The 20321-nt window shown below is 35.9% G+C and overlaps 1 protein-coding gene and 1 long non-coding RNA gene across 2 annotated transcripts in view; one reads left to right on the top strand and one right to left on the bottom strand.

The window, feature by feature from the left end:
- PCDH9 (protocadherin 9) overlaps positions 1–20321 on the top strand; it is a 1072888-nt gene that overhangs the window by 708517 nt on the left and 344050 nt on the right. The window contains exon 5 of the mRNA XM_081552151.1: positions 2123–2324. Coding sequence (XP_081408277.1) covers positions 2123–2324 — 202 coding nt within the window. The remainder of the gene's footprint in view (positions 1–2122; positions 2325–20321) is intronic.
- The window catches only part of LOC145530597 (uncharacterized), a 98258-nt gene that overhangs the window by 37476 nt on the left and 40461 nt on the right, over positions 1–20321 (bottom strand). The gene's annotated exons all lie outside the window — the stretch shown is intronic.

Here is a 20321-nt window from a genome sequence, read left to right as displayed (position 1 = left end):
TCCCAAAGAACAATACTTTTTCTGGGGTGAAAGTATTACATCTTTATAATTGCTAAACATTGATACCCCAGAGATTAAAAGAGAATGTGCAGATATGAATTTCGAGAATTGAGGCTTCCCTTGTGGCTCAGCTGGTAAAGAATCCACCTGCAATATGGGAGACCTGGGTTCGATCCCTGGGTTGGGAAGATCCCCTGGAGAAGGGAAAGGCTACCCATTCCAGTATTCTGGCTTGGAGAATTCCATGGACAGCCCATGGGTTCGCAAAGAGTCGGACACGACTGAGCAACTTTCACTTTCACTTTCACAGCTACCTTTTATTGAGTACCTATCATGTGTCATGTATTATATAACAAGAACACTTTTTATTTTATCTACTTGAACCTTACAACATCCACTGCTGAAGGCACTGCTCCATCCATTTCACAAGGCCAAGAACTCCTTCAAAGAAATGGTGTATTGCCCAGGACCAGACTCTACAGGGCAAGCACTCTCAGGCAGGAAGTCTGGTTCTGACTCCTCATCTGGTGCTCTTGGGCAAAACCAAGTACTGTAGTCTTTCATGACACCTATAACTCCTGTTTCTTAACGCAGAATGTATCCTAATTTTCCTTCATTTTAATTTATTCAAACATTCTCCTTTTATCTACCTTGATAAGCTAAACATTATTTTACTTGCATCAATCATTATGATGATAAGTTAATGATTCATTTGCTTGATCAATTTGCTTCCTATTATAATATCCATGTTGCAATTCTTAGTCCATATGCGTCACCACCCCTACCTCCCATTAGACTGATAAATTGTGCACAATTTTGCCAATTAAGACTTAAACATCTTTGAGTCAAATTAATTAGGAAATATTTCCATAAGCCACAGTAGTTTAAACAATATATTACTCTAATTTACACGGTCTTAGTGCAAATAAATTACACTAGATTTATATCTCTTATTCTCACTTATAAAGTGGTAAAGAAATATCATAGTATAGTATGTATCAGATGGAATTTAATATGTTGTATTTGAAATAGTTTTAAAAATATTTTCCTTTTTATTCTCAGTGTAATTACAGTGTCAGTCTCTATACAAGTAGGCGCTCAATAAATACTAGCTCTAATGACTTCACTACGAGAACTACTGGATTTAGATTCATTTTCTTTGAAATGGATGCAACTTATAAGTTGTCTCTTAAAAAACACAGATTTTGAGTATGATAAAATGATCATGCCATACATTATATCTCCATATATTATATGCTGTATTATTTATATATTCATAATTTTATTAAATCTGAGCAAAATTAGTCATATGTGATGTGATATTGAAAGGTTTTTTTGGTTATCGAAGTAGAGTGAAAATTAGGTGTAGTCAGAGGTAGAGCATAAGTTTACTACTCTCACATAATTCTGTCAGGCATAAAACTCCACCCCACACAACTGTAAATAGTCTCCTATCTCATACAATGTATCAGCTAAAAGAACATATACCAAGAGAACTAAGCAGATCTTACTAAAACACTAAAATTTATTAAAGTAACATATACACATTTTAGGTCACTTCTGATGGTGACATTGTGCAAATAGATGCCAAAGTAATATTCCAAACACGTTTCAATAGGGATATTCTATAACCAATGATCGGTAGCAAAATCAGGGCCAGTGGACAATAATGGCTTCATTGCAAAAGCTACCTTAAAACCCTCAATTAAACACAATTCTCGGTTATCCACAAGAAATGGAATGCCATATTGCATTATCTATGTATTTATTCAGATCTATGGAACAAGCATTTGTGTATTTCTACTTATTTAACTTTTGTATAGCTTTGACCACTAGCATATATATTCGTCTTTACCTTTATTTCTACAACTTTCAATGGTTTATCATTAGTTTTTTTTTTTCTTCTCTTAAATTATACAAAATTGAAATTCTTTCTTGTATTTTGATAGCTGGATACATCATAGTAAATGACAAATAATAAATGTTTGTTCCCAGATGTGTTCCAAGTATTTTTGACTTTGCCTCGGCATTGTACTGTGTATTAAATTTGCTTTGCTTTGCGTTCCGTCTCCGCGTCCTTCAGGAAGGATGTTAATGGCGTGTCCTGTGGTCTTCTTTGTAGTCGCAGCGCCGGGTTACCTTTCACCTCCCCGACGGCTCCCAGGAAAGCTGCAGTGACAGTGGTCTAGGAGACCACGAGCCGGTGGGTAGTGGAACCCTGATCTCACACCCTCTTCCTCTGGTTCAGCCACAGGACGAATTCTATGACCAGGCCTCTCCGGACAAGAGGACCGAAGCAGACGGCAACTCTGACCCCAACTCTGGTGAGTCCCCTTAAAAACTTTGCTTGGAGATTTTCTGGTTTTCTGTTGTGCCCTTGAATTTTAACAGTAATTCTGGGGAGCAAGTAAATGGACATTCAGTTGGTTTTTGCTGCCTTTATTGTTGTTTTAATATTTTTTGAAATAGATCAATGTGCTTGACATATCGGCTGTTAAATTTTATGGTGCATCTTTAGTTTGTGAACCATGAAAAATAAAAGAAAAAAAATGCTGCAGATATAATTGCAAGAAGCCATTTTTTTGCATGACATCTACATGTCAAAGATATTAAAATAGGAAGACTTGTTTACAGTTTAGAATTGATACAACATAGTTAAGTGGACACAGTCAATGATGGAAAAGAAAAAAGTGTCCTGTGGAATTCTGTTTTCCAATAAAGACTTTATATGGTGATTGAAACAAGTATGAAGAGGAGTGATAGTGATGTGAGGGTTTTATTTATTTTTTTATTTTATACCTATTTTAATTTTGGATGATTTTTCAGTCGGTACACTGAAAGAGTGAAATGAGTGGGATGGGATTGGCAAAATCTTTTATTCTGCACAGACTTACACCTCATGTTAGAAATCATTGCTCATTCCAGGTAAGCCCCGTGAGGGTGCTTCTTCTTCAGCCTTTGAAAAACATTGAGGGCAAATGCTACACCTTTTTTGGTCATCCTAGTTTTTTGTTTCTCTTTAAAAATCACTACTTAGTTCACTTTAATTGAAAAAAATTAGAAGTCCAATTTAATAATTGTTATGTCTAGCTCAAAGTAACAACCATGATTTCTGTTTGATTTGAATTGAAAGTTTCTTCTAACTCCATCTTGATCTGCTTCTAAATTGTCTATAGTGCAAATGGGGTTAGGGTAACTTTTCTGTAATATTCTAGCTACTCTTCTGAGTTCTTTAGATATTATAGTGACACTGGCAGTTCTATGGTTGAAGTAGAAATACCAAGCAGAGGTAAAAAGCATGAAAGGGCTTTCTTAACTAATCCTATTGTGTTCACCCAGCATCAGTGTTCTCTGCCTACTAGAAATTTAAACTGACTCTGATTCCAGGGAAGTGATGGGGATCTTTTGTACATATGCCCCCTTTTAAACTGTGCCCCAGTCTCTGCAGGTTTTTTTCTGATTGGTATTGGTATCGTCTCATTGGTATATGCAGTTACAATTGCATCTTCTTTCTGCTGAAGTTTTTCTCAGCCAATCTTTTAGGAAAATCTAAATTCCAAACCACCTCTGGTCCTCAGTTTTTCATGCCCTGTATCTTGGTTTCACAAGGAAAATATAAGTGCATCTTTTGACTTCACATATCCAGAAGGTCAGGAATACTCAAAGAGGCAACCAATCCTCTCACAGCATTTGGGGGAGCTGATTAAATATTCTCCTTAGATCTCTTGGTTCTGATTAGTCTAAAGACCATTAACCTAAGTGGTTCCATTGACTCAGCTTTTCCTGGACTTGTGTAAAGAGGTTGGTTATGTAGGACAGTTCTTTCTCAAATGATTTTCTACTCTGCAAATTCCCCTCCTCCAATTTTAAAGCATCTTTTATTGACATTAAGGCAAATGTCCTGAAACTGGTTCTTGACCACCTCTTCTGCATGTGGCAGTGGTTAACTCCTCTGGTCTTTGGGCCTCCTCCAAAACTGAGACAGAAAAAATCCATTTTAAGCATACTGGCACAAATAGTTTTAGAACTTGTCTATATAGTTCACCAGTTATTTTTACAGAAGTAAAGTTTTTAAAAATGTATACAGCAATATGGTTAAACTAAGCTGCCCTAGGCCAGGACTTTATCCAATATGTTCATTTTCTTAAACCTAGGAAATAGCACTGGCTGAGCTACCAAATGGGAGAAGATATGACAGATTCTAAAGCTTGAGGTGGTAGGGGGAAATCCTTTCAAGTTTGCTCAAGAATTCTTCAGGGTTTTTAAACAATCTGGTCACATGGAAAAAAAAAGACCCTAGGAAAGACACACCCTTGCATACTCCAACATTTAATTCAGCACAGTTACTTCACTTAGGAGAATCGTGGTCAGTGAAATGTGCTAAACCAGACCAGTGCTCCTTGATGGAGAACACATCTATATTCGTCACAGAGAAAGAAGGTGTCACATAGGGGAAGAGGAGGTGCTCAGAGGGCCCCTGGTGACTAAAACTTCTTTTGGGATCTCCTGCCTTGCAGGTGGATTCTTTACTAGCTGAATTACTAGGGAAGCACTTTGACACTTAAAGGGACTTTAACTTTAATCTCATTTGTAAATGTCTAGAGAAGAATACATTAGACCAGCCTAGAAACATTAAGAGATTCATAATTAAACAGTGATTCATATTGGGATAGCATTATGATATATTATATAAAATCTGCAGTCATGGTTTTGTAATTAACTTTGAAAAATTTGTGGCATGAAATACAAGATAATTGAAGCAATAATCTTCACCAGTACTAATCTTGCTATGTAGATACAAACTGTTCCCTTTTTCTTCAGTGACATTTTCTGTCTGCCTCTTGAAGAGTCTTCTCTTCAAGAAGGCTTCCCCCAAAACTCACTTGGTAAAGAATCTGCCTGCAATGTAGGAGACCCCGGTTTTATCCCTAGGTTGGGAAGATCCCCTGGAGAAGGGAAAGGCTACCCATTCCAGTATTCTGGTCTGCAGAATTCCATGGACTGCATAGTCCATGGGGTCGCAAAGAGTCAGATATGACTGAGTGACTTTCACTTTCACAAGAGTCATAATTTTTATAGTGATCTTACAATATCCATATAAATTTGTATTATCTATAGTTATTGAATATTGTATTGATATAGATTCCTAGTTTTTCAAATATAATGATTCTCAATAAAAGTAATTAAAATTTAGTACAATTTCATGGTAAATTTCTCACTATACTTTTTTTTTTAAAGAAATGAATACAATGGTATCATTTGAAGGAGTTTTTGGAAACCTAAGTCTAATATATCTTTGTTGTAGTTTAGTCGCTATTGTGTCTGACTCTTTGGTGACCCCGTGGACTGTAGCCCTCCATGCTCCTCTGTCCATGGCATTTCTCAGGCAAGAATACTGAAATGGGTTTCCATTTCCTTCTCCAAGCGCTCTTCCCAACCCAGGGATCGAACCCCTGTCTCCTATTTAGAAGGCAGATTCTTTACCACTGAGCTACCTGGAAAGCCCATTTAGTATACATTTAGGCTTTTATATAAACCTCTAGTAACCAAATAGATGATGTCTTTATGTTCTAGACACTTCTGAATCCTACAGTATACTTAGCCGACTGGCCCAGAAAGGGCATATACATATGCAGTATTTCTTGCACTAAGTTTTGTCAGCTTTTCTGCACAAAAAGATTCACCTTCCTTGCAAATAGCAGAATAAATCATATTTCCTTAAAAAGTTAACTTATTAATGTGATCATGCACTCCATGTAAAATTCAGTAAAATCATTAATTTATAAAAATAGGGGATTTTCAATCGAAGATTCTAATTTTTAACACATATAACTAGAGTTATGAAAGAATTTCACTAAGTTAAAAAGAAACCAAAACAACTATTTGATCAGATCAGAAGCAGCTTATTATCACTAATTCAGAATTAAGTCACATTGAGAAACATGAATAGAGTTATATTTTTTATCTGGTGTTTCTTTTAAATGTTAATTTAAAGGATGTTTTTCTATTTAATCACATACAAAATTTCAAATTGTGTTTATGTTTTTAAAGCCCTGTCTGTCATATGCTTCCACTTCTACCTGGATTGTGTATTAATAAACTGATGAATTTCTCACTAAGAATACTTTTGATAGTTGGTGATATTTATGGGTAATATTTATTGAGGTCTACTTATGAATCAGGAATAATAGTAAATGTTTTAATGTATTGTTTATGAGTATACACCAATATTGCTAGTTAGATAGTATTATGAAAGTGTTAGTCACTCAGTCATGTCTGACTCTTTGTGCCAGGTTCCTCTGTCCATGAATTTCTCAGGCAAGAATACTAGAGTGGGTAGCCATTCCCTTATCCACAGGATTTTCCCAACCCAGGGATGGAATCCAGGTCTCCTTCACTGCAGGCAGATTCTTTACCATTTGAACCACAACTGAATTTCAGAAAATTTGTCTAAAACTACTTAGCAATTAGATTGGGAAACAATGGAAACAGTGACAGACTTTATTTTCTTGGACTCAAAAATCACTGCAGATGGTGTCTGCAGCCATGAAATTAAAAGACGCTTGCTCCTTGGAAGAAAAGCTATGACAAACCTACACAACATATTAAAAAGCGGAGACATTGTTTTGCCGACAAAGGTTCATATAGTCAAAGCTATGGTTTTTCCAGTAGTCATGTATGGGTGTGAGAGTTAGACCAAAAAGAAGGCTGAGGGCTGAAGAATTGATGCGTTTGAACTGTCATGTTGGAGAAGACTCTTTAGAGTCCTTTGGACAGCAAGGAGGTCAAACCAGTCAATCCTAAAAGAGATCAATCCTGAATATTCATTGAAAGGACTGATGCTGAAGCTGAAGCTCCAATACTTTGGCCACCTGATGTGAAGAGGTGACTCATTGGAAAAGACTCTGATGCTGGGAAAGACAGAAGGCAGGAGGAGAAGGGGACGACAGAGGACGAGATGGTTGGATGGCATCACCAACTCGATGAACATGAGTTTGAGCAAGCTCCAGGAGATGGTGAAGAACAGGGAAGTCTGGCATACTGCAGTCCATGGGGTGGCAGAGAGTCGGACATGACTGAGTGACTGAACAACAACAAACTTTGCAAGTATCGAAGGCATAATATGAACTCAAGATTACCTGACTTCACAGGTTATGCTTTTATTATTCAGAGAAACCACCTGCAATATGAACATGTTAAGACAGTGTGTAACACAATATAGTCATCACTGACATTGAGTTTTAAATTTGGGGGTATGAATCTCATTTTTTAAGAAGTTTGAGAAATTGAATAATATGAATTCTATGATGTACAACTTGTGAAAGAACTACTGTGTCAAGGATTATTGGGCATTGCTAATGAAAATTTAAATCTTAATAGGACCCAACAGATCACACAGTATAAATTATTCTATACAGAGGAATAAAAAGGGAAGTGATTGGCTTAAGTTGCATAACTTGTGAGTCAAGACTAGAACTGATATGTGCAGACTGTTATTTAGCGCTCTTTTCATTGAAACAATTTTTCTTTATCATTGTCCTTCAAACTTTTCCTTAAAGAGAATCTGAGTGATTAGTTGTTAGCAACAGTATTTCCCATCAGTCACTAAAGACTTTTTGCTCACCTTCCTATTCTCCTTGCATAATAGTTCCTGACATATAATAAAGCAGCAATGTATATTTGTTGACTAAAAAAATAATCAATATTTCACAAACACATGAAAATATAGTCAGTCAAATTGTGTTCTATCAAGATAAAAACAAATAAACAGAAAAAACTAGTAAGTACCACATCATGTTAACTGTGTGTGTTGTCTTCAGTTTGGAGTATTGATTTCTTTTTAATGGTCTATATTTTCCACAATTTTAATAATGAAGTAGTAATTATATTTTTATTTGTAATTTTCATGGAAAGCATGCAATGCAGAACTGAGATACTCATTCTTAGAGTATCTATTTTTCATCAGGTAAACATTGTATTAAAAATGTTTTTTTTCCTGTCATTCTTAAAGTTATAGGAGACACATGCAAAGAAAAATTGAGAATTTAAAATGATTGGGCATGAGATACAGGCCGTCATTTTGGGGAGGGAAAAATAAGCTTAATAAAATTTTAAAATACTCCAGAAAAGTCCAGAAGAAACATAATGCCTCCATCAAATTTCAGTCTTAAGAAGTTGTGTTAATCCTAATATGCAAGAAAAAATCACTAACCATAACATGCTTTGGGAATTAAACATGAATTTGATCTTCTGGGAACAGTATTTTATAAAAATAATTTTGTGAACTGTATTTATTATTTTTAACCATATACTGGGTTGAACTAATTTTATTGAGCCAAAGAAAATGGTTCAGAGGTTTTGTTTTGTCGCTTGTTGTGTTCACTTCCCCATGGTATTTTTGTAATCGATTCATGATGATCCAATAATACTGGTCCCTGAGTTAATGAATTTAGAGTTCCTCAGAAAATGGTATAGAGAAAAGATAATCAATCATACTGTACTTTAAGAGGAAAAAAGGCAACAAAAGAACAAAATTTGATTGTCTTTATGCTATAAAGGCTTATTTATGCTTCTTTATAGCCTTATTAGGAAATAGATGGGGAACAGTGGAAACAGTGTCAGACTTTATTTTTTTGAGCTCCAAAATCACTGCTGATGGTGATTGCAGCCGTGAAATTAAAAGATGCTTACTCCTTGGAAGGAAGGTTATGGCCAACCTAGATAGCATATTTAAAAGCAGAGACATTACTTTGCCAACAAAAGTCCGTCTAGTCAAAGCTATGGTTTTTCCAGTGGTCATGTATGGATGTGAGAGTTGGACGGTGGAGAAAGCTGAGCGCTGCAGAATTGATGCTTTTGAACTGTGGTGTTGGAGAAGACTCTTGAGAGTCCCTTGGACTGCAAGGAGATCCAATCAATCCATCCTAAAGGAGATCAATCCTGGGTATTCATTGGAAGGACTGATGTTGAAGCTGAAACTCCAATAACTTTGGCCACCTCATGCGAAGGGTTGACTCATTGGAAAAGACCCTAATGCTGGGAAGGATTGGGGGCGGGAGGAGAAGGGGACGACAGAGGATGAGATGGTTGGATGGCATCATCGACTCGATGGACATGGGTTTGGGGAAACTTTGGGAGTTGGTGATGGACAGAGAGGCCTGGCGTGCTGCAATTCATGGGGTGACAAAGAGTTGAACACAACTGAGCAACTGAACTGAACTGAACTGAGAGCTTTATTAAATTTGTTTTTCTAAATAAATTTAGAAATTTATTTGTCACTACTTTCCCCTTAAAATCTGAGAGGTCAGAACATTTTCTAGATTAAACCATCTAGATTACAAACCAAATAAACATCTACTCATCTCTTGTGTGTGTATGTGTGTATATATATATATACATATATACACACATACACACATACCATATATATTCTATTGCTAATTGCCTCCAACTTTGTGCCTTAAAACAACACACATTCATAATTTCACAATTTCTTTAAGTCAGGGTTCTGAACATGACTTGGATTAGTCCTCTGCTCAGGATCTCAAAAGCCTGTAATCAACGTGTCAATCAGGTTGTATTCTCATCTGCAGGCAAAACTGTAGAAGAATTTACTTCCTAGATTTTTCAGATGGTTGTTTCTGTTGGTTAGTTGCTAAGTCCTCTCCAGCTCTTTTTGCTGCTCAATGAACTGTAGCCTGCCAGGTTCCTCTTTCCATAGGATTTCTCTGGCAAGAACATCTGAGTGGGCTGCCATTTCCTACTCCAAGGGGTCTTCCCAACCCAGGTATCAAACCCACATCTCCTGCATTAGCAGATGGATTCTTTACCCCTGAGTCACCAGGGAAGCCCTTTCAGATCGTTAGAATTTATTTCCTTGCAGGTTTAGGACTGAGAACCCCAGCATCTTGCTGGCTGTCTGCTGGAGACTGCTTTCAGCCTTAGCGGCAACCCTCAAATGTTAGCCACACATGCCTCTCAACATGATTTCTTACTTCTTCAAGGGCAATTAGAGAGACAGTCTCTAGAGTGAGTTTGTAGCAACACACATTCTTGTATAGCTTAACATATTCCCGGGAGTGACATTGCATCACTGTTGCTTCTACTGTTGGTCATAGGCAAGTCTCAGGTCCTGCTCACACTCAAGGAAGGGTATACACTTAGTCATGAACACCAGAGTCGGGATCCTGAGCGGTCACTCCAGGGTATGTCTGCCACAACTTATATAAGACTTAATAATTCTATTTTACAAATTAAGAGCTGTCATTTAAGATCCTTTTGTTCACACAGTTTTTCCATGATTCATTCATTTATTTGTTCTGTAAACACTCGTGCAAAGGCTACTACGTACCAGGTACTAGATTCTGGGGACAGGCTTTAAAACCAAGTTTTTCTAAACTTAAACAAAGTGAGATACTAGACTGTGAGAACAAAAGTTCTAATCTAAGTTCCTTGGTCAGAGAGGGCATGATGAGGTTTGTGGAAATTTGTGAAGTTCCTGAAATTGTTTTGCAATTTATTTTCTCTCAGACCAGGCTATAAACATTTTATAGACCATAAAAAGAAGATTAAAAAAAGATACTGATTTTTGTAGGAAAGAAGATATTGGATACCAATAATATTAGTGAACTAGAAGAAATGCCAATTATAAGTGTAAAACAGGTGTTTTTAAAAAAATGCATTTATTTATTTATTTGGCTGTGTTGGGTCTTAGTTGTGGCACGTGGGATCTTTGTTGCATCTTGCTGGACCATTCCTTGTGGCCTATGGGCTTCTCTCTAGTTGTGACTCATGGGCTTAGTTGCCCCGAGGCATGTGGAACCTTAGTTCCTCTACCAGGGATTGAACCTGTGTCCCTTGAATTGAAAAGTGGACTCTTAACCGCTGAACCACCAGGGAAGTCCTTAAATTGGGGTTTAGAATAGAATGTCTTGAATAAGAAATCAATAAAAAGTTCTACAAAGTGATACTTTAAACAAGTGACACTGGATGAACAGAAATTAAGTAAATAAAATATATGTGTGTGCCCCTGTGTATGTGTGTATATGTGAGCACCCACTGGGTAGGTTTCTTGGTGTTATGAATTGTCAAGGGCAGTTGGGTGGACAGTGACTAGCTCAGTATTTTTGTAGCACAAGCAGTTATGCTTAGCTCCACTACATGGTCTCAGGTTCCTAACTTCCAAAATGGGGTTATTAGTATTTTTGAAATTATAGTTATAAAAACTACAGTTATTTGATGTCAATAATCACTTAGCACAGTATTTGAAACATAGATACTCAACAAATGGTTGATATTCAACTGTTCCAGTCTGTGATAAGAAATGAACCTAAATTGAGTTATAGGTTGGGACCAGATTTTGAATGATGGGGAGGATATGATACGTTCTAATTGAATACAGCCAATAAGAGAATAGAAAGACTTGGTAGTCCAAGATTTTAGTTTGCTAGACTTATTAGAAAATTTCACAAATAAATTAGAGAATATGAGATAAAAATTCAGAAAACCACTTTTTAAGTTAATTTATATTTGGCTTCCCTGGGTCTTTGTTGTTGCACAGGGACTTTCTCTAGTTGTGGCAAGCAGGTGATACTATTTAGCTGGGGTATGGGGGCTTACTGTAGTGGCTTCTCTTAGGTGGAGCTCAGGTTTTAGACTTGTCAGCTTCAGTAGTTGTAATGCAGGAGCTTAGTTTCCACATGGCACATGGGGTCTTCTGGGACCAGGAATCTAACCCATGTCCCCTGCACCAGCAGGTGGACCCCTAACCACTAGACAACCAAGGAAGTCCCAGGAAACAATTCTTAAAAAAAAAAATTAAACATTTGCAAGGCATACAACATTTTTTAGGAAGTAGGAGAATGACTATGAGTTGGAAATTGGAAAATGACAATGTAGAAGGTGAATGAAATTTGGGGAATAACTACAGGAATTAGGAGGATGGACAAGGAATCCAAGAAGGAAATTATGACACATCTTAACACTTAGGCAGGCAAAGATGAGAGTAGAGTGGAGTGAGAGCAAAGAGTATTAAAAAGAGAGAGAGAGAGAGAGAAAATAGGGTAAGGTCAAAAAGTTATTTGAAAGCTTTGGGGAGGTTTGAGTTCTATACACAGTTAGTGTTGGCTTCTTTGGGGAAGTACTGTGGAGTTGTTATTAAGAGCACAGACTGTGGATCCAGAGTATCTAACTCATTGATCCTGGGTCCACAGGACTGTTGGCATATGATACAGGTTTGACTTACAGGTCTCTTTAATATTGTACTGTTATTATTATTATTAGCAATAGAGAGTGAAAATGTTAATATGTAAACAAATCAAAACATGTATCTTAAATATTTAGCAAAAGTTGCCAATTAAGTTTTCAAAATTACCATGTTGAGTTTTGAAATGCAAAATCATTGTTATGCCCTAGAGGACAAATATTCTTAAAAACTGTCTCAAATTCTGAATACTTTATATCTTAAATTCTTTTCATGTGACTTTTTTTCATACTTATCACATTTGATGGGCAGTTTCAAAACATCGCTGTTTGCTGAAGACTGATAAACTTATACAAGAAAGTATATATTTATGCTCCAGTATATTCATTATTTCACTTTAAATAAATTATGTTCACTTTGTGACTTTAAAGTATTTATTATAATATTAATTATTCACAATGTACTTTTGTTTTATTACTATTTCCTTTTTAAGAGGATTGCAATGAGATGATTTTATGTATTATTACTTGAAGTAGTCAGAAGATGGCTGTAAAACCAGCAGGAACACAAGGTTTCTCTGCTGGCAAGTTTTAGATCTCATCAATTTCAAGTGTGACTTTAATCCCAAAAAGAATTAGCTTTGAATACTCATTTATTATAAATATTTAAAAGTTGTTAGTAATATTCTTTTGCGTTTGAGCTTGTCACTGAAATAGTATGTTCTGGGCTGTAGCAGAAAAATCTGTAGGAACAATACGCCCCCTAGTGTAAAGGAAGGGTAATGCCAGCTTGCATTCCTGTACTGAGAGGAATTGTATTTCCATAGCTGCTTGCTGCCTTGTGATTCTGCTAAGGGTGGGTAAAGAGGAACAGCATTAGCTAATTCTGAATTGTGGTCTGCCTTAGAGGGGAAAAATATATATATATAAATTCTTCCTATATCAGTGTTTATAGTAATTGGAGTATTGAAGGTGACAGATAAGTAGGTAAGCAAATAAGTAGCTATATCTAAAAATAAGGAGTTACTGGTTTCAGTAACTGTTAGAAATATTTGAGAGCCATCCCTTAAAAACATGGAAAAACATGGAAATAAATTACCAGTTTTAAAATATATATATACTCAAAATCAAACTAGTGTCTTTTATTTTATCTTGATATAGAAAAGCAAATTAGAGAAAAAAACTGTCTAGGGTTTAAAACTGACTTGAAATTTTTGAAGAAACCTCAGATACTTGTCTCAAATGTCCCAAATTAACCTTACCACTATTTTGACACATGTTTCTGTCAGTGGATTGAGAATTATTCTGCTTAGTGTGACTGAAAAATACATGGATCCCCAGATTTTGAGAACTCTTAAATTGCCAGATAAAATACAGGATGGTCAGTTAAATTTGAATTTCATATGAACAATAGTTTTTTTCAGTCTAAGTATATCCCAAATATTATAATGTTGCAGTTTCTTGCAATATTTGGGACATACTTACACTGATATAAGCATCCATTCTGCATTTTATTTTTTCTGAATCTGGCAACTCTACTCAAAATAATATGATTTAATAAAATAGTATTAAATGAATTAAATCATATACTTTAAGTATTAAGAGGAAGTTTACCGATGGCGTGCATCTAATTACAGTTAAAATTGGGAGCAATGATTAGTCAACCTTATTTAGAGTTAGGCTTCCCTGGTGGCTCAGTGGTAAACAATCCACCTGAAATGCAGGAGGTGTAAGAGGCACGGATTCAATCCCTAGGTGAGGAGGATGCCCTGGAGGAAGGCATGGCTACCCACTCCAGTATTCTTGCCTGGAGAATTCTATTGACGGAGGAGCCTGGTGGGCTACAGTCCATGGGGTCTCAAAGAGTGGGACACGACTGAGTGACCAAGCACACCACAACGCCTGTTAGAGTCAGTTCTGTGATACTTCCCCAGGTAGAGACGTTATTTCTTTACGTTAAAAAAAAGCATCAGTTCACAGTATCCAGAAAATAATCATCAGGTCCAGAAAATAATCACCATGTTAGAGGCTCAGTCTGTGCTTATATTCAACAATATGAATGCATCACTCCAGCATTGAATGATGACCTTTATGTTGGTCTTTCCCTGATTGTTGCAAACAGAGAAATTCTGGTTAAAGATTTTGATGCATGATTTTTTTGTGTGTGTTCAAAGTCTGTTTGATACAACATATTTTATGATGCTTTATGTGTTCATTGGCTTTTACATACTTTATTTGCCTTCAGGATCTAGTCAATAATTTGGGGAAAACTCTGTCAACATGGGTAGGAGACAGAGAGAGAGAGAGAAGGGGAAGCAGGAGAGACAGAGTTTCAATTTATTTCTGAAATGTTAAGGCCTTTTTTGCATATCTTAGTAAAGATACCCACCTAGAATACATAAATACATGTTTTTAAGACTTCTCAGGAAAGATGCTGAGAGGAAATGTGTGGAGTACCATTAGACTGAGTACAAATCATGCCTCTTCTGTTTGTCAAGCTTCATGACCTTGGGTGGGTTACTCTGGTCCAGTGGCCTCATCTGCAATGGAGGATGAGCATTAAGACTTGTAACTCATAGACTTGTACAGAATTTCAGGCCAATGCAAGTGACTCAGAACAGTTCTAGGTTCACCATAAGGCTGTTAGTTATGTTATGTTATGTTAGTATTATTGTAAGTTATGGTAGTATTATTGTAAGAATTAAGTCAAACTAAAGTTACTTAAGCAAACTCTTTGGCTTCAATTCTGTCCCTATAATTGATAAACAAGGAAAGAATTTTAAGGAAAGATGGGTGTTGCTTTTTTAGTGTATCAAGATAATATTTTAGCTCTGCATTTCATTCTACTTGCATAGGCAGTCAAATTTTGTTTTTAAAATTTTAGCACCAGTTATTTGAAGTATTACTTAGATTTAGTCTAAAAGAGCTTTTGAATGGAGAGAATTTGGTACTTCTATAGGATCATGTCAAGCATCCACAAATAGGTTTAGCTGGTTACATGTAGTTGTGTATGAGGGATATTAATGAAAATCTTATTATGTTCCAGATTCTTGAACTAAATCTTATTATGAATTTTGAGCTGTTGCAGGTCTATTCCTACTAATTGGCCAGAAAACTCTTTATTTCTTTGTAATTAGTAATAACCTCACTCTCAGATCTACAAACAGGCAATATACTGTACTTGGGCAAATTTGCCAGTTAATCTCTGCAAATTAAAAGCACAGTTAAAAATAACGTAATAACAATCTTGATTTAAATGCTCATTAGAAGGAAAGAATTAAACCATAAACTTCCTAACTGCAGGCGCTGGTTTCATTGATTTTTTTCCCCCGTGTTTTTGTGTTTTGACATTAACAGGTATTTTATCATTCCTGAGCATTCAAACAAAAAAACCTTTTACTTTAGGAATAAAATAAAAAAACCTGAACTAGCTTTTAAAATATTCCAAGAATGATAAAAAGTTTCTTTAGTCAAGGAAGGGATTACATTATATTTTGTTTTTAAAGATGCAGTAATAGTCGGAACACAAAATGACAATTGTGAGACTATGTGTAGGGACCAAAAATAGATATAGAGTTCCAACAAAACAACCAACCCTCGCTCAGGAAAAGTAGCATCCTATCACAGGAAAAGTGGTACCTCATTGGAATATTTCCTCAAGGCCTCTTTTTGTTAGGGAAATATATTTTTTAAATGAAATCAAAGAGGAATCTTCATTCAAAGAGGGTGTTGAGTTCTGGTTTAAGCTCCTTAAGAAATAGCTATAGACTATCTCACAGTAACTCTTCAGTAATCTCTCCTAAGTCAAAACTATTGTACAGTAAGAGATTATGATTTAAAATAAGAAGTTCAGGTATTTCGAGCCAGAAATACCAGTACTGCACGTGCAGTAAAATCCTCACTTGAGCAGCAAGCAGCATAAGAAAGTGAGAAGGGAAATTAGCCTATAGTCTCCTAATTTTATGTGATGCTAGCACAGTCAGAGAACTTTAGTTCTTTAGTTCTACCATTGTCCTGAAAGGTATAGATGGTGTGAAGGTATTTCATGATGTGCAGGGCCATGGGAACACCGCTATAAAATAAGGCAAATCGTGGTTGACACTGGCCCTGTACTTTCTACTTGTGAACTCTTGTGTCTCCTCTCTCAGTACCTCTCTGTCTCTCTTTCACATGTGTGCTGATTCTTTATGATAATAACATAATTACCTTAAAGAGAGGATGTTAGAAATATTAAAAATGATGTAAGCAAAATGTCCTGAATAAAGCCTGTCAAATAATAGCTGAAAATGTCAGTGTTACTGCAGGTAAAGAATGCCATCTCTTCTTGTTGTATCAGTTCTCACATCTCGTCCTTCCAATGTGATGCTTCTAATCAAATTTGAGTTGGTAAACTGCAGAGACAATTTGATTAAGTAAATGAGGAAAAACCTGTGGGATATTTCCATGAATGATGTGCTGCTGCTGCTGCTAAGTCGCTTCAGTCGTGTCCGACTCTTCGCGACCCCATGGACTGTAGCCTACCAGGCTCCTCGGTCCGTGGGATTTTCCAGGCAAGAGTACTGGAGTGGGGTGCCATTGCCGTCTCCGAAATGATGTGCTAGTGTGTTTTAAAGAACATAGGGACATATATTTTGACTGTTCTGACATTTTTATTTACTTTCTAGTTCTCAAAAAGAGTTACTTTTAATGATTTTTTTTTCAAATATGAAATCAGAGGAAAAGCAATATGCATGATTATAGTAGTTTAGGTGGTATTGAATGAAGGGCTTTGAGCCACCAGGGAAGCCTTAAAATTCTCAAATGGTCAGCTATTCGAAATAATCTGCCGAATATATATAGAAAGTATATACTTTCACAGATTCTTTAAAAGCCTACCGCTATCTTCTATCATGTTTATCTTTACATGATAAAAATTCATAAATTACTCATTCATGGTACACTAATAGACATTTGAGTTTTAGTAATAGTAACCTGTGGAAAAAATTGCTGTCAAGATACAATGACAAAATAAAACATTCACTTTTATAATATGTAATATTTTCAAGTTAACAAAATATATGTTTTTAGTAATTTACTTTATATATTTTTGTTAACTTGAAAATATTACATATTATAATGTACTCAAAATGTTATTGATATAGAAATCAGGTTTTCTATTTCATGTGGGCTGTTTTTCTATTTCCTTATAATCTCTGAATTGCTTGTTTATTTGGCCTCAACTGAACTGCAGGCAGACAGTACTGATTCATGGTTAGAGGGCCTATGTGGCATTGACTTTCTCATTTTCACTGAACTGCATGGGCACCTGAAATAAAGTGTTTCTTTTCTCCATGGCTAAGCACCCCCTTCCTCTCTGACATTAGCTACAATGTGCTCACCCTCCACAGCTCATCACAGATTCACTGTTGTGCTGATGCAAACTCAGAGATCTTACGTACGATGCACTAAGTTGGGGTCTCTATGGAATGAAAGGCAGAGAGTAAGGGAGACCTTGAGGGGTCCCTTAGTCAATTCCTTTGCTAAAATTCAAGGTTATATTCTACAGAGATTAGCTCCTTCATCTTTTCCTTATTGACAGTTGCATTTTCCTCATCTCACAATTTTCAAGATACTGATTTTGATCCAAAATGTTTTAAATCTATTTCCCAACTATCTTGGGAATGGCTACTTCCGATTTTGTCCTATTGATGATGAGGGAAGTCAGATGGAGCAGCATGCCTAAAGAGCCCCTCAGTTTGATTCTGAGTCTGATGGCAGAGCTGTCTTCTATTAGCCTTTAGATGAGGTTCAAACTCTATTCCCATTGCCTCTTTCCTAGCACAATTACTTTGGGGAACTGGAGGTCTGAGGGAACGATGTGACTTGTCTTATTGTTCGAAGAAGCTGAAACAAAACATTAAGTATAATGCTGTCTCTCTGTACCAGTAAAACAAAATGAAGATACTTTTTTAATACTTAATTTTGTTGTTTTATTTTAAAATGTGTGTGATCATGAATATGTGAGATTTTACACTTATTTAAAAGCCTATGGTCTCCTTAAAGTTTTGGATGTTGGAATGTTTCCCTAGGCAGTAAAAACAGCTTATGGAAATTATACAATGCATTAAAAGTTTAATCTTAAACCTAATGATACTCTATAAACTCTTTATAATCAGTATCATAGACATCTAGATTACAGTTATACTGAAATATTTTTATCAGCTTTTATATGTAGCTCTATCTCTACCTAGGGGGACAAATATGCCAAAAAACACCAGTTATGAAACACCCTCCTATCCAGATGGTCACACAGAAGCATATTTCTTCTTTGCACACTCCTTTTATTGAGTCATTCTCTCATTCAAATATTTTCATTTATTTTTAAAATTCTTTCATTTATTCTAAAGTTTTCACATTTTAATTTATTTATTCAGACATCTGGAAAATTTTCTGAATGCTCACCACACTGCAGGGTGTTTGAAAAAGCATCTTGAAATGTACTATATTTTATTCGCTTTTGTTTGCTAAGTAATGCTCAATTTATTCATGTTTTCTATGCAAAAGATGATTATGTATAAAATATGTAATCACATAATAATAATTAAATAAATTATGAAATGCTCCCGCAAATGGCCAATTCTTTACTGGAAAATTTCCTCAGTCATTTTGATTATTACTTAGGTTTATGCTAGTTTGTGGAGAAGGGAATGGCAACCCACTCCAGTATTCTTGCCTGGAGCATCTCATGGACAGGGGAGCCTTGTGGGTTACAGTCCATGGGGTGGCAAAGAGCTGGACAAGAATGAGCGACCTACACACACACACACACGTGTGCGTGCGCACACACACACATATGCAAGTTTGAAAATGTTGCTACTTTACAGTAGCCAACTATTTGCATTGTATTCCTTCAGAATATGTTTAGATTTTGCAACTATTTGCCCATAAATCAATTGAATCATGTAAATTTTGAGATTGATTTACTAGTTCTGTGAGGTCACTGATCTTTAAGTATATAAAAGTTGACCCAGCGTCTTTATTAAGTAATGTAATTAATTAGGACAGCACAAAAATTAGGAATCACTTTGGTAAAATGCAGTATTTTATGCTTAAGGAGGCTTTATTTTGCCTCTACTATGAGTGGTTTAATTCTTAAGGGCCTCATGATTTTTTCTTCCAAGAACTATAATTACTACCACATGCTTTATGAAAGAAAAGTAGGAGACACTACATAATTTGTAACACAGTCTGAACTTTAAAAATATTTACCATTTACTGAGTACTTAAAATGTGCTAGTGTGCATGCTCAATTGCTCAGTCATCTCCATCTCTTTGGGACACCACAATCTGTAGCCTACCAGGCTTCGGTCTCTGTCCGCAGGGTTTTCTAGGCAAGAATACTGGAGTGGATTGCCATTTCCTTCTCCAGGAGGTCTTCTGAACCCACCTCTCCTGCACTGCAGGTGGGTTCCTTGCTGCTGAGTCATCTGGAATCCCAGAATGTGTTAGGCACCGATACAAATTATTTTCATGGCTGAAATCAATCAATCTTGAATATATCCCCAAACAAACAAACAAACAGGCTTACATACATGAATTGTTGTCTGAAAGTCACAATACTAATGAGTAGAGGATAGGGTCTTGAATTTAACTTTCACTATTAGCTAATATTTGATTTTAATCTAAATATTTTAAAATTAATCTAACAGTGTTTCAGCAGGGATATTTAGTGTTTTAAGAGGTCCATTGAAAATCACTCAATTTTGAACTCTTTTGACTGTGAGTGGGATTTGCAATCTCAGACTGATCATTAATTAGAAGAGTTTGTCTTTCATATCATACAACACAAAAGAATCATCGCAATTTTAGTATAGCAGATGATTTTAATGTAAATGTGCAGAAACATTAATACAATGGCTCTCATTCCTTTTTAACTTCTGTTTAAGCAATGTTTAGATAATTTTGGTATGAATTCTCAAGCTTCAGATAAAAGAGACATGCTGCTACTTGGGCTAGGATGACCTACCTAAAAAAATAATGCCACTCCATTAGGTTGGAAATAAAAATACAGGATCCAGTAAAATTTGAATTTCAGATAAACGATGAGTACATTTTACACGTACCGTGAATGATCTGGGACA

Source organism: Giraffa tippelskirchi, chromosome 12 (assembly GCF_054371585.1).
Source record: "Giraffa tippelskirchi isolate mGirTip1 chromosome 12, T2T-mGirTip1v1.2.pri, whole genome shotgun sequence".
Lineage (NCBI taxonomy): Eukaryota > Metazoa > Chordata > Mammalia > Artiodactyla > Giraffidae > Giraffa > Giraffa tippelskirchi.
The sequence above is the reverse complement of the archived record's forward strand: the minus strand, read 5'-3'. Positions and strand labels throughout refer to the sequence as shown.